We start from the raw sequence: 12,974 nt of genomic DNA on the forward strand, positions 1-12,974 counted from the left end.
CAATAAACAACCCTGGTACACGGAAGATCTCAGGGCAAGGAAGCGGGTCGCGCAACGACTAGAGCACAAATGGCGAAGACATCAGCGCTTGTCTGACAGGACACTCCTTCGCTCTCATTTAAGAGCCTATGGAGTGGCAATACGTGCAGCGAAGAATTCTTTCTATGCTGCACGTATTGCGTCCGCAGAGTCGCGTCCGGCAGAGCTGTTCAGGGTTGTGAGGGAGCTAACTCGGCTCCCTCCCACCTTGAGCCCTATCCTGGAGCCATCTAAAGCCTGCTGCGACGATTTTAACAACTTCTTTGTGGATAAAATCTCTCGGGTAAGGGCTGATCTCGACGCCAGTCTTTGTGCAGATCCTATAGGAGAGGTGTCCGAAGCGTCCGTGGTCCCTGTTATACTGGATCACTTTGAGTTTGTTAGTACCGATGAAGTGGACAAGATCCTCCGAAGTGTTAGGAGGACGACTTGCTCTCTTGATCCCTGTCCCTCATGGTTGGCAGCTCAGGGGGGAGATGTGGTGCGACTAATGTTGCATCACATAATCAATACATCTCTAAGTGAGGGCCAGTTTCCATCTAAATTAAAATTAGCAGTGGTTAAACCCCTGCTAAAGAAGCCCTCCTTAGACTCCCTGCTTTACAATAATTATAGACCCATCTCGCTGCTACCTTTCTTAGGGAAGGTGATCGAGAGAGCAGTCGCCTTCCAGCTTCAGTCGATCTTGGACGACACCGATTTTCTGGACCCATTTCAAACTGGCTTCCGGGCGGGCTATGGAGTTGAGACTGCCATGCTCGCCTTAGTTGATGATCTCCGTCTGGGCATGGACAGGGGGAGCGTGTCCCTGTTAGTGCTCTTGGACATCTCAGCGGCCTTCGATACCATTGACCATGGTATCCTTCTGGGACGCCTGAGGGAGTTGGGAATTGGGGGCACTGCTTTGCAGTGGTTCCGTTCCTACCTCTCGGGCAGATCCCAGATGGTGGAGCTGGGGGACTGTCGCTCCGACAGGAGGGCCCTGACATCTGGTATCCCTCAGGGAGCGATTTTGTCCCCTATGCTATTTAACATTTACATGAAGCCGCTGGGAGAGATCATCCGGAGACATGGGGCGCGGTGTTATCAGTACGCTGATGACACCCAGATAATCTTCTCTATGTCTCCGACTGATGCAGTAACTAAGGTTGGCATCTCTCCTCTAGATGCCTGCTTGGCGTCAGTAATGGGCTGGATGAGGGAGAACAAACTCAGTGTGAATCCAGGGAAAACGGAAGTACTGGTGATAGGCTCCCCGGTTCCTGGAGGTGAGATCTGTCACCCGGCCCTGAACGGGGTCACGCTCCCCCTGAAGGACTCGGTGCGCAGCTTGGGAGTACTCCTTGATTCGTCGCTCCAGCTGACTTCTCAGGTGGATGCGACGGTCAGGAGTGCCTGTTATCAGCTTCGGCTGATACGCCAGCTGCGTCCCTACCTGGACCAAAAGGACCTAGAATCTGTTGTACATGCTTTGGTAACCTCTCGATTGGATTTCTGCAATGCGCTCTACATGGGGCAACCCTTGTACCAAACTCGGAAGCTGCAATTAGTGCAGAATATGGCAGCCAGATTGGTCGCTGGTAGCTCCAGGTCAGACCATATAACACCTATCTTAAAAGATCTTCACTGGCTGCCTATTCGCTTCCGGGCTCAATACAAGGTGTTGGTTTTGACCTATAAAGCCCTAAATGGCTTGGGCCCAGGGTACTTGGAGGACCGCCTCTCCCCACATAATCCACCCCGCACACTCAGAACATCTGGGACCAAATTGTTGGAGGTCCCTAGGTCTAATTTTACTCGGACCTCACAGAGGGCTTTTACTACTGCTGCCCCTGTACTTTGGAATAAGCTCCCTGCAGAGCTTCGCTCCGCCGCCTCATTAGATGTTTTTAAAAAACAGCTGAAAACATATCTATTCCGGCTGGCCTTCCCACCTTAATTTGTTTGTCTGTTTTTCCTGCCCCTTTTTTTCCTTTCTGACCCTGGATCGATGAACGTTTTTGCATTTTTCTTCTGCCCCTGATATATGTATTTTTTATCTTATCGTTTCCTGTTCCTGTTTTTGTAATAATGGTTTTAATTGCTGATTGAATTTTTTAACCTGTATTGTAATGTTTTTATAACTTTGTAAGCCGCCCTGATCTTTTCTTGGAAGGGCGGGGTAGAAATAAAAATTTATTATTATTATTATTATTATTATTATTAATAATAATAATGTGAACTGGGATTTCATGATTGGAGTATTAAGGAAATTAGATAGTGGTGAAAATTTTATAAAGGCAATAGAAGCGATATATGGGAAACAAGACACACGCTTTGTGATAAATGGAGAAAGAAATGTAACATGTGAAATATTCAGAGGGGTAAGGCAAGGCTGCCCACTCTCACCTCTACTGTTTATAATTTTATTGGAGATCCTACTAAATCAAATTAGACAAGATAAAAATATTGAAGGTTTTAAATTAGGAGGGGAGGAATATAAATTAAGGGCATACTCAGATGATTTGGTTTTAACTATTGCAAATCCCAATGAAAGCATAGATGATCTTTTAAAGATCCTTAAAAAATTCGGAGTAGTCGCAGGATACAAAATTAATTTTGAAAAAACCAATATTCTTACATTAAATCTGGGGAAGACAGAAAGAGAAGAGTTGGGGGAAAAATCGGGCTTTCAACTGGTTAAAAAAGTGAATTATTTAGGTATTACTCTTATGAACAAAAATACTGATTTATATAAAAATAATTATGAGAAATTATGGAAAACGATAAAATCTGATCTCCAAAAATGGAAAAATTTGAATGTCTCTTGGATAGGTAAGATGGCAATTATTAAGATGACAATATTACCAAAAATTTTTTTTTTGTTTCAAAATATTCCGATAATTAGCAATGAACTAATATTTAAAAAATGGGAGAAAGATTTATCGAATTTTATTTGGAGTAACAAAAAACCGAGAATTAAAATAGACATTTTATATGACTCCATAGACAAAGGGGGCTTAGCTTTGCCAAACTTAAGGTGGTACTTCCACGCATGGGTACTGGACTGGCTCTTAGATTGGCTAAAATTGCAAAAGAGGAGGACAATTAATTTAGAAAAAATTTAATTAAAATTTGGTCTTCACGGATACCTTTTCTATGACAAAATAAAATTGGATAGAAATTTTGATAACCACATACTAAGGAAAAATTTATTGAAGATATGGAATAAGTATAAAAAAGTTTGGTGCTCCAAATTACCGATCTGTACTTCACCAAATGAAGCCTTATATAAAAGGGAGATTTTGAAAAGGGAGTATTGGGTGACATATAAAGATCTATTGATATTAAAAGATGAAGAAATAATATTGAAATCGCAATAAGAATTGAATAAGGAAGGATTTACATGTAATTGGTTCACATACATGCAATTAAAGGAGCGTTTTATATCAGATTTAAAAGAAAAAGGAATTGGTCCTATGGAATTGGAATTGGAAAAAATATTGAAAAACCCCAAGAAACAAATATCGAAATTGTATAATTTAATTAGGAAATTTGAGTTGGAAAAAGAGACAATTAAAGAATACATGATAAAATGGGCAAAAGATCTTGATGTGCAAATTCAGTTAGAATCATGGGAAAAACTTTGGCAAGTAAGAACTAAATATACACCATGTGTCCTCTTAAAAGAAAACGTCTATAAAATGATGTATAGATGGCATTTAACACCCTATAAATTAGCCAAAATGTTTAAAAACAAAAGTTATAAATGCTGGAAATGCAAGTCGAACGTTGGCACATACTTACACTGCTGGTGGCATTGTAAGAAAGCAAAGGATTATTGGAAAATTATACATAAAGAAATCAGGAAGATGATTGACTTTGGAGGAGGATTGGATCCAAGATTGTATCTTCTAAACATTTCAGACAATTTAAATTTAGATAAAAATCAAGATAAACTTATCTTTTTTCTTATTGTGGTGGCGAGGATGGTTTTTGCGAAATTCTGGAAGAATGAAGAAATTCCATCAGTAAATGAATGGAGACTAAAGGTGATGGAAATTTGTGAAATGCAAAAATTAACTGTATTATTAGGTAAAGAAACAATAGACAAATATTATGAGGTTTGGAATCCATGGAAGAATTATATACAAAAGGAAAGAAGAGAATGCAATTTATTTGAACTCTGATAGATAAGTTATATGGTTATAAAGGGTTAATTAGCAACTGGAGGGGTAGAATATATTTGCTGTATAGTACTCTATCTAGGTACTAGTATCTTTACTCTTAGATCTAATGGACAGGTTAAGAATTACAACGAGAGTTAGTAAAAAGATAATAGATAAATAAGGTGGGACTTTGAGTTATAGCCTAAGGAAGTGAATGCTAGTATAGAATGGAATATATGGTTTAAGTGATAAAGGTTGGCTTGTTTGATAAGTTTGTATATATCTTTTATATTTTGTGTACATTATGAATAAAAAATTTAAAAATGCAACATTAGCACTTTCTACAGATTGAAAGACACTCTGTTTCTATAGGAACATAAAATATATGTACAATTTGATCTGGCTTAAAATTATCACAATTGGTATAGAGTATTCAAACAATTATTACAAACAGGATTTACTTTTGTTTAAAAAAATATTTATAACAAATGAGGTGTTGTTATCACAAAGTTTATAATTCCTTTTCCTCTCACTAGAAATTAGAAAACTCTGATACCGTACATAGTTTTTAGAAATGATTTGGATAATGTATAAACAACTTGTCTTAAAAATATTATTCATCCAGCTAAAATAAAACATTCCAATAAAAACGTTTAAAATGTTTTTTGCCCAAATTTTTCCATTTTTTTCCGGGCCTTCACATCTCTACCCTGAGACTTGATGAACAACCATTAGATCTGGTTCATTTTAGGCTAAGTGTCTAGACTCTAAAATTAAAACAACAACAAGAATGTCCCAAAATATTTACAAAAATCCATTTTATTATATACAAATTAAGCCCAATGGCTTTTGTTCCAGTTTTATTTTGGGGGCCTCATTCAGTTATAAAAATCACTGGCACTGGTTGTGAGGAGTGTATTGTGAAGCACAGTTACAGGTGACACAGTCATTCAGAACATACTTAGAATCATAGAATCATAGAGCTGGAAGAGACCATAAGGGCCATCCAGTCCAACCTCATTCTGCCATGCAGGAAACCTCAAAGCATCCCCAACAGATGGCCATCCAGCCTCTGCTTATAGACCTCTAAGGAAGGAGACTCAACTATACTCTGAGGGAATGTGTTCCACTGTTGAACAGCCCTTACTGTCAGGAAGTTCCTCCTAATGTTGAGGTGGAATCTCTTTTCCTGGAGCTTGCATCCATTGCTCTGGGTCCTGTTCTCTGGAGCAGCAGAAAACAAACTTGCTCCCTCCTCAATATTACATCCCTTTAAATATTTAAACAGGGCTACCATATCACCCCTTAACCTTCTCTTCTCTAGGCTAAACATCCTCAGCTCCCCGAGTCTTTCCTCATAGGGCATGGTTTCCAGACCCTTAACCATTTTAGTCACCTTCCTTTGGACACACTCCAGTTTCTCAACATCCTTTTTAAATTGTGGTGCCCAGAACTGGACACAATATTCCAGGTGGGGCCTGACCAAAGCAGAATAGAATGGAACTATTACTTCCCTTGATCTAGACACTATACTTGTATTGATGCAGCCTAAAATCGCATTGGCCTTATTAGCTGCCGCATCGCACTGTTGAGTCATGTTCAATTTATGGTCTACTTGGACTCCCAGATCCCTTTTACACATAGTTTCATTCAGCCAGGTGTCACCCATCCTATATCTGTGCATTTCATTTTTCCTCCCTAAGTGCAGTACCTTACATTTCTCCATATTGAAATTCATTTTGTTAGCTTTGGCCTAGCTTTCTAATCTATTAAGGTCATTTTTTGCATTCACTAAATATCTAGAAAGACTGTGATTTTGAATGGAACTTCAGTATTTGCAGGATTAATCAGCCCAAAGCAACTACGCAGATAGCAGCAAGGCTTGCAATTAATTTCAATTATTTATAAATTAAATTTATAATCCACTTTCTGGAAGGAGCTCAAGATAGCATTTGTAGCTCTTCACTTCCTCAGCTTGTCTACTCATAAATCCTCTGAGATAGGGTAAGCGAAAGAAGCATTTTCTCAAGATTGCTCTATTTGATGGCTCAGTGTGGACTTGAACTTAGCGGTACCTACTTCCACGCCAGAACTCTAACCACACCACTATCTCGAGACAACCTCATATGTCAGAAGTATCCAAAATGTCCCTAGTTTGGAAAAGCACTACCCCAACCAAGGAAGATGTCAAAGAGTCAAGCGAGTTTATCCCTAGGCTTGTTGAAATTGTGAAGAATCCAAATTCCCTCTCAACATAGTGATGGCGGAAATTATTTAGAACTACTATCTCCTTGGGGAACCAGTATGGCATAGTGGTTTGAGTGTTGGACTACCACAGTAGAGACCAGGGTTTGATTCCTCATTCAGCCGTGAAACCCCCTGGATGGCCTTGGGCAAGTGACATGCTCTCAGCCTCTGGGGAAGACAATGCAAACATCATTTGAACAAATCGTCCTGAGAAAACCCTGTGATAGGGTTGCCGTAAGTTGGAAACAATGTGAAGGCACAGAACAACAAACTATCACCTTGGTCAGACTGTGTCAGCATTGTGTGTTTGTCTTGGGCTGTAGTAGTTTAGGATAATTTGACCTAATTTGACTCCATCTTTCTCACCTTTTTTTTTTTTTTTTTCTCTTCCACTACCAGAACAGTTCTGCTGGCAGATTGCTCTGTCAGCAGGTGTTTGAGATTAGCCAGAAGGAAAAAAACCCCACATGTTTCTGCTGGCAGAAGGAGATTTCTGCCAAAGGATAAGATTTGTGTCTTATACAGTGGGCCCTTGATATCCCCTGGGGTTTAGTTCCATGAACCCCCATGGATAACAAAATCAACGGATGATCAAGTCCCATTAAATAAAATTGCCTAGTGAAATGGTGTCCCTTATATAAAAATCAAGCTTTGCTTTTGAGAATTTATATTTGTTTCAGTATTTTCAAGACATGGATGGTTGAATCCATGGTTTAAAAAGTCCATAGATATGGAGGGCTAACTGTACTGACTCCCAAGTCTTTTGAGTTAGGATTGCACTCCAAATCATATCATCTCCCAATATGAGAACCACTGTGGAATAGTGGTTTAAGGGTTGCACCATGACTCTGGAGACCAGGGTTCAAATCTTGGGCAGGTAACACTCTCTTACCCTCAAAGGAAGGAAATGGCAAACTTCCTCTGAACAAATCTTGCCAAGAAACCCCTATGATAGGTAGTCAAAAATGACTTGAAGTCACACAAAAACAATCTTCCAGTATAGAAAACTGAGTTGTAAATAATATTATCTCGAATATTCAGAATTAATGTTTTTACTGGATTAATGATGGTATATCAAATTCCTCTGGAACATTCCCTCTTTCATGCTTCTATGTATTATGAACAAAGCAAAAACTTCATACATACTTTTTTCTGAGTAGGGAAAGCACACTGCCTTGCCCTTCATGCCCTATCAGCCAGGAGATGTAATGAAGAGGCTTCACCCTGACAAGATTGGGGGAAAATATTAACTGTAAAGTGATTTAACAAACAACACAACCATCTTCAAAGATCTAATCTATTCTAAAATGTGTATCTCTAAAAAAGTGTTCATTTTCCTACTAGAATAACAACAACAACAACAATTTCTTACCCACCTCTCCTCATAGATCAAGGCAGGGAACAACAGCAACCAAGGATGAACAACATCAGTTAAAACACATTCATTAAAACACAATGGTTTAAAAGGACAAATAAGGCATATACCATTTAAAAGAGACCACATTTTAAATTCAGCACCTGAGTTAACAATTTAAAAACTATTTGGATAAGCTTGTCAGAAGAGTTGTGCTAAATCCGACCAAAGGCCTATATAATCTCCATCCTCTTTCCCACATATGAGTGCAATATTTTTCTCTTGCAGTCACATTGTTCTTGCCCAGTATGCAGCTTTCAGAGACATGCCTAGTAGCTGTTCTTCACCAACAGTGAAGGTCCTATTTGCTCAAAGAGGTGGAGGTGCCCAGTACATCATCTAGGGTTGTACTCAAGGGCAAGATAAATTCATTTTACCATTTTCCTCTTCACTGTTTGAAACTCATTGAAAACTGTAGAGTTTTCAAAAACTATTCACAGTTCTGGAATTATTCTGTGCAAAAAGAAAGAAAGAGAAAATGTATTTGTTGTGCTAAAAATGATATTATCCATACAGAAAGCAATTTTCCTGCATAGAAAACTGCATGGAAAAACAACATTTCTGTGTAGAAAACACAAAAAATATTCCATATTAAAATAATTTCTGCACTTTTTTCTTTGCAGGATTTTTTTCTCTCTCTGCAGAAATATTGTTTTCTTTGTAAAAAAGCATGTAATTTTCCCACAAAGAACAAGTCCTTAACTGTGAAAATTCCATCTAGGTTTCTCCTCATCAGGATTTTCATGACACTCAACAAATTCATTTTTGACCATTTAAAATATTTTCAAACATTCTTTCCATCCCTAATATCAGCATTCATTCTACAAGAATCATTTTTGAAGATGAAAGATAATTAAGGGACTTGAGGCTTTCAATCTGATCCCATATTTTGCTTCCCGAAGACACCCCCCCCCCCCATGAGGAAGCAGTCTATGGTTGGAGGGATATTCTTTACCATAGAAGGCCCTCTCTATACCACACTGAGTCATGGTAGTTGCTGCCAAATATAGATCTGAGAACTCTGGAAGCTCCCAGTGGAGTGCGTGCATTTGTGTGTAAGGGGGTCCGGTGTAGTCCACAGGAATTTTGCCAACCATGAATCATTTGCTCTTATGGAATCCGGGAAGAAAAGTGGTCTAAGGGGAATATATCTGGGGACAGCTTTTTTTCTGCAAGTGCATTGCTAAAATGTCTCTTTTTTCATCATTAATGAAATTTATAGAGCCAAAAGGGAGGGGGAAGAAGCTTCATGTTCATGCTGGTCAGCTGGATAGGAAATTCTAGCCTCACCAGCAGAATAGCAGCAGAAGGAATGACCGGGAAATGAAGTGGTACTATTGTCCTTCCATGTGTAGAGAGATCTTGAAAGTAACTGAATGAAAGAAGTTGGCAACATGAGCTTTTGTAGACTAAAGTCTACTTCCTCAGATGCATTTGGACAAAGGCATCCAAGGAACTAGACTTAACTCAATAATGGCCTCTGCTGCCAACTTCTTTCTATCTGTTAGTCTCAAAGGTGCTACAAGATCTCCATATATACTGATTCTACAGACTAACCTGGCTATATCTTTGAATTGTCCTTCCATGTCTTGGAGGGGACATTGTGAACAGGAGCAGGTAATAGCTTGCTCAAGATTATCAATGCCTCTCATAAAGCCTATGCAGATGGGCCATTAAGGCTGGGCTGGGGGTGGAGTTGGGGTGTGGTGTCCATAGGACACACGGCCTGACTCTGTCCCCATGGTGGCGTAATGCCATGCACCGCTCCACATGGTGCATGGTGTGACGGCACTCCTCTGGAATTGTGTCCACATGACACAGTACCAAAAGAGCACCTTAAAGCCATGGCATCACATCTATCATGCCCTTTCCAGGGTGCAAAAAGGAGCCACTTTTTGCAGCTCCCTTTTGCACCCTGAAAAGGCCAGATTGGGGCTGTGGCGTGCAGTTGCCACGGCCCCAATCCAATGAAGGTAGAGGCAGCTGCAGGCCACCCTTTAGGGTGGTCTGCATAGTCCCATAGTGACTCCCCCCCCCCAAACCAAAACAAAACAAAAGCACAAGAACAACAGAGCTCTTTGCTTTCACATTTAACTTTCTCATAACATCTCCATACCCTTGCCATTTCCTGAGCGTGCATTCCTACTACGCTGCTCTAGTATTTAAAATGTGTGCGAGTTGACTGATAATCTGGCTTTGTTGATCAATTAATCAACTAATTAGTCAAATAACTGGATATTTCAATGTCCATGTCACGGATACAGTACTGATTTACTGCAACACCTCAATTAAAAAAATCTTGGATTCTGTTGTTCTGAAACTAGGGCAGTGAGAAAGGAGGGCATTGTTCTTAGCAATATGGTAGATTCTGATCTTTTGTTACTGAGTTATATAAAAGGAAGCATATTTAAATATGATTCCTTACCTATAATTCTTTTCTTGTGGGGGTAGAGCCCAAGAGATGCTTAATGAATGTACTTCTTTCATTGGAATAACTGAAACAGAAGAAAGGAGTCTGTATTAGCTGTTCAGAAGGATGGATTTGCAGATGATAGTGAGAAAACTGACAAGCAAGAGAGTCACTCTAAATATATATCTATTAATTCCACATGTTATCAGAATTTAAATAAAAAGGAACTGAGCCAGCAACCTCTCGATTGGATTTCTGCAACGCGCTCTACATGGGGCAACCCTTGTATCAAACCTGGAAGCTACAGTTAGTGCAAAATATGGCAGCGAGACTGGTCGCTTGGTGTTCCAGGTCAGATCATATAACACCAATCCTGAAAGATCTTCATTGGCTGCCTATGCGCTTCCAGGCTCAATACAAGGTGTTGGTTATGACCTATAAAGCCCTAAATGGCTTGGGCCCAGGGTACTTGGAGGACCGCCTCTTCCCATATAATCCACCCCGCTCACTCAGGTCAGCAGGGAAGAATCTGCTAGAGGTCCCAACTGCACATTATGCAAGGACCTCGCAAGGGGCCTTTTCCATCTCGGCCCCAAGATTATGGAATAATCTTCCAGATGAGCTCCACTCCATCACATCTTTAGATACTTTTAAGAAGAACCTTAAGACTTTTTTCTTTTCTCAAGCCTTGCCCCCATGAGATGTTACTTCTTGTTTCACCCCCTCGGTTTGATGACCTTGTGATGTTTATGGATTTCCCCACTCAGCTGAACCTGTTGCTTTTATTGTTATTGTGACTGTTTTTAGATACTGTTTTAATTGTTTTTATCTTGATGGTTTTTTTTACTTAAACTTGTACGCCGCTTTGATCAAAAATTGGAAAAGCGGGATATAAATAAACTATTTATTATTATTGTTGTTATTATTATTATTTATTAACATTGTACTGACACATTTAAAAATTAACAGTAGTAACTTTGCTTATGCTGGCTGAGATTCTGTACCCCTGGTAGTGTGCCATCAAACTATGCCAGGGTGGTTATGCTGGAGTTACTGGATTGCATTGGTTTGTGATCAATTGTGCAATGGTTGTATAGTTGCACACTCTCGCATGATGAATCAGATGATCAGCTCCCCACACACCACCAAGAAATGCATTTATAGAACCTTCAAGACAGCATAGCTTCTTGTGAAGCAGTATACACTGGTGTAACATAGGCTTGCACAACCCTGAATAGGAAACCACCCTTGTGCAACTTTTAACAAAATTCAGATACTTGTGTATTGCCATAAGCACAATAGGAATACAACGTTGATCATAGAATCATAGAATCACAGAATCGTAGAGTTGGAAGAGACCACAAGGGCCATCCAGTCCAACCCCCTGCAATGCAGGAAATCACAATCAAAACATCCCTGACAGATGGTCATCCAGCCTCTGCTTATAGACCTCCAGGGAAGGAGACTCCACTACACTCTGAGGGAGTGTGTTCCACTGTCGAACAGCCCTTACTGTCAGGAAGTTCCTCCTAATGTTGAGGTGGAATCTCTTTTCCTGCAGCTTGGATCCATTGTTCCAGGTCCTGTTCTCTGGAGCAGCAGAAAACAAGCTTGTTCCCTCCTCAATGTGACACCCCTTCAAATATTTAAACAAGGCTATCATATCACCTCTTAACCTTCTCTTCTCCAGGCTAAACATCCCCAACTCCCTAAGTTGTTCCTCATAGGGCATGGTTTCCAGACCTGAGAGCCATTAGGGCTGAAGGGCGGGATATAAATACCTAAATAAATAAATTTTAGTCGCCCTCCTTTCGACACGTTCCAGTTTCTCAATGTTCTTTTTTAATTGTAGTGCCCAGAACTGGACACAATATTCCAGGTGGGGCCTGACCAAAGCAGAATAGAGTGACACTATTACTTCCCTTGATCTAGACACTATACTTCTATTGATGCAGCCTAAAATCGCATTGGCCTTGTTAGCTGCCGCATCGCACTTTTGACTCATTTTCAACTTATGGTCTACTTGGATTCCAAGATCCCTTTCACACAGTTTCATTCAGCCAGGTGTCACCCATCCTATATCTGTGCATTTCATTTTTCCTCCCTAAGTGCAGTACCTTACATTTCTCCGTGTTGAATTTCATTTTGTTAGCTTTGGCCCAGTTTTCTAGTCTGTTCAGGTCATTTTGAATCTTGATCCTGTCCTCTGGGGTATTAGCTACTCCTCCTAATTTGGTGTCATCTTCAAATTTGATAAGTATGCCCCCAATTTTGTCCTCCAAGTCATTAATAAAGATGTTGAATAGCACTGAGCCCAGGACAGAGCCCTGTGGGACCCCACTGGTCACTTCTCTCCAGGATGAAAAAGGGCCATTGTTGAGCACCTTTTGGGTTCGGCCAGTCAATCAATTACAAATCCATGTAACTGTTACTTTGTCAAGCCCACATTTTACAAGCTTGTTTTCAAGAATATCATGGGGAACTTTGTCAAAGGCCTTACTGAAATCAAGATATACTATATCCACAGCATTCCCTTCATCTACCAAGCTGGTAATTTTATCAAATGTATGTTTATGTATCAGTTTTTTAAAGTATATTAAGCAAATATACATCTAAGTACAGTAATACATTGTCAGCAGTATTGTAAGGCAGGCCAGTTTTATGATCATACCATGGGCCCTTGTTATCCACTGGTGTTTGGTTCCAGGATTCTCCA

General features: G+C 39.9%; 1 protein-coding gene across 1 annotated transcript in view; it reads right to left on the minus strand.

The window, feature by feature from the left end:
- The window catches only part of LOC149317570 (nardilysin-like), a 71,753-nt gene that overhangs the window by 40,254 nt on the left and 18,525 nt on the right, over nt 1-12,974 (minus strand). Inside the window, exons 10-11 of the mRNA XM_089518934.1 lie at nt 10,274-10,343; nt 7,581-7,658 (exon numbers count right to left, since the gene is read on the minus strand). Coding sequence (XP_089375060.1) covers nt 7,581-7,658; nt 10,274-10,343 — 148 coding nt within the window. The remainder of the gene's footprint in view (nt 1-7,580; nt 7,659-10,273; nt 10,344-12,974) is intronic.

This window comes from Sceloporus occidentalis, unplaced genomic scaffold, assembly GCF_023333645.1.
Source record: "Sceloporus occidentalis isolate IW3139 unplaced genomic scaffold, rSceOcc1.0.p SCAF_3, whole genome shotgun sequence".
NCBI lineage: Eukaryota > Metazoa > Chordata > Lepidosauria > Squamata > Phrynosomatidae > Sceloporus > Sceloporus occidentalis.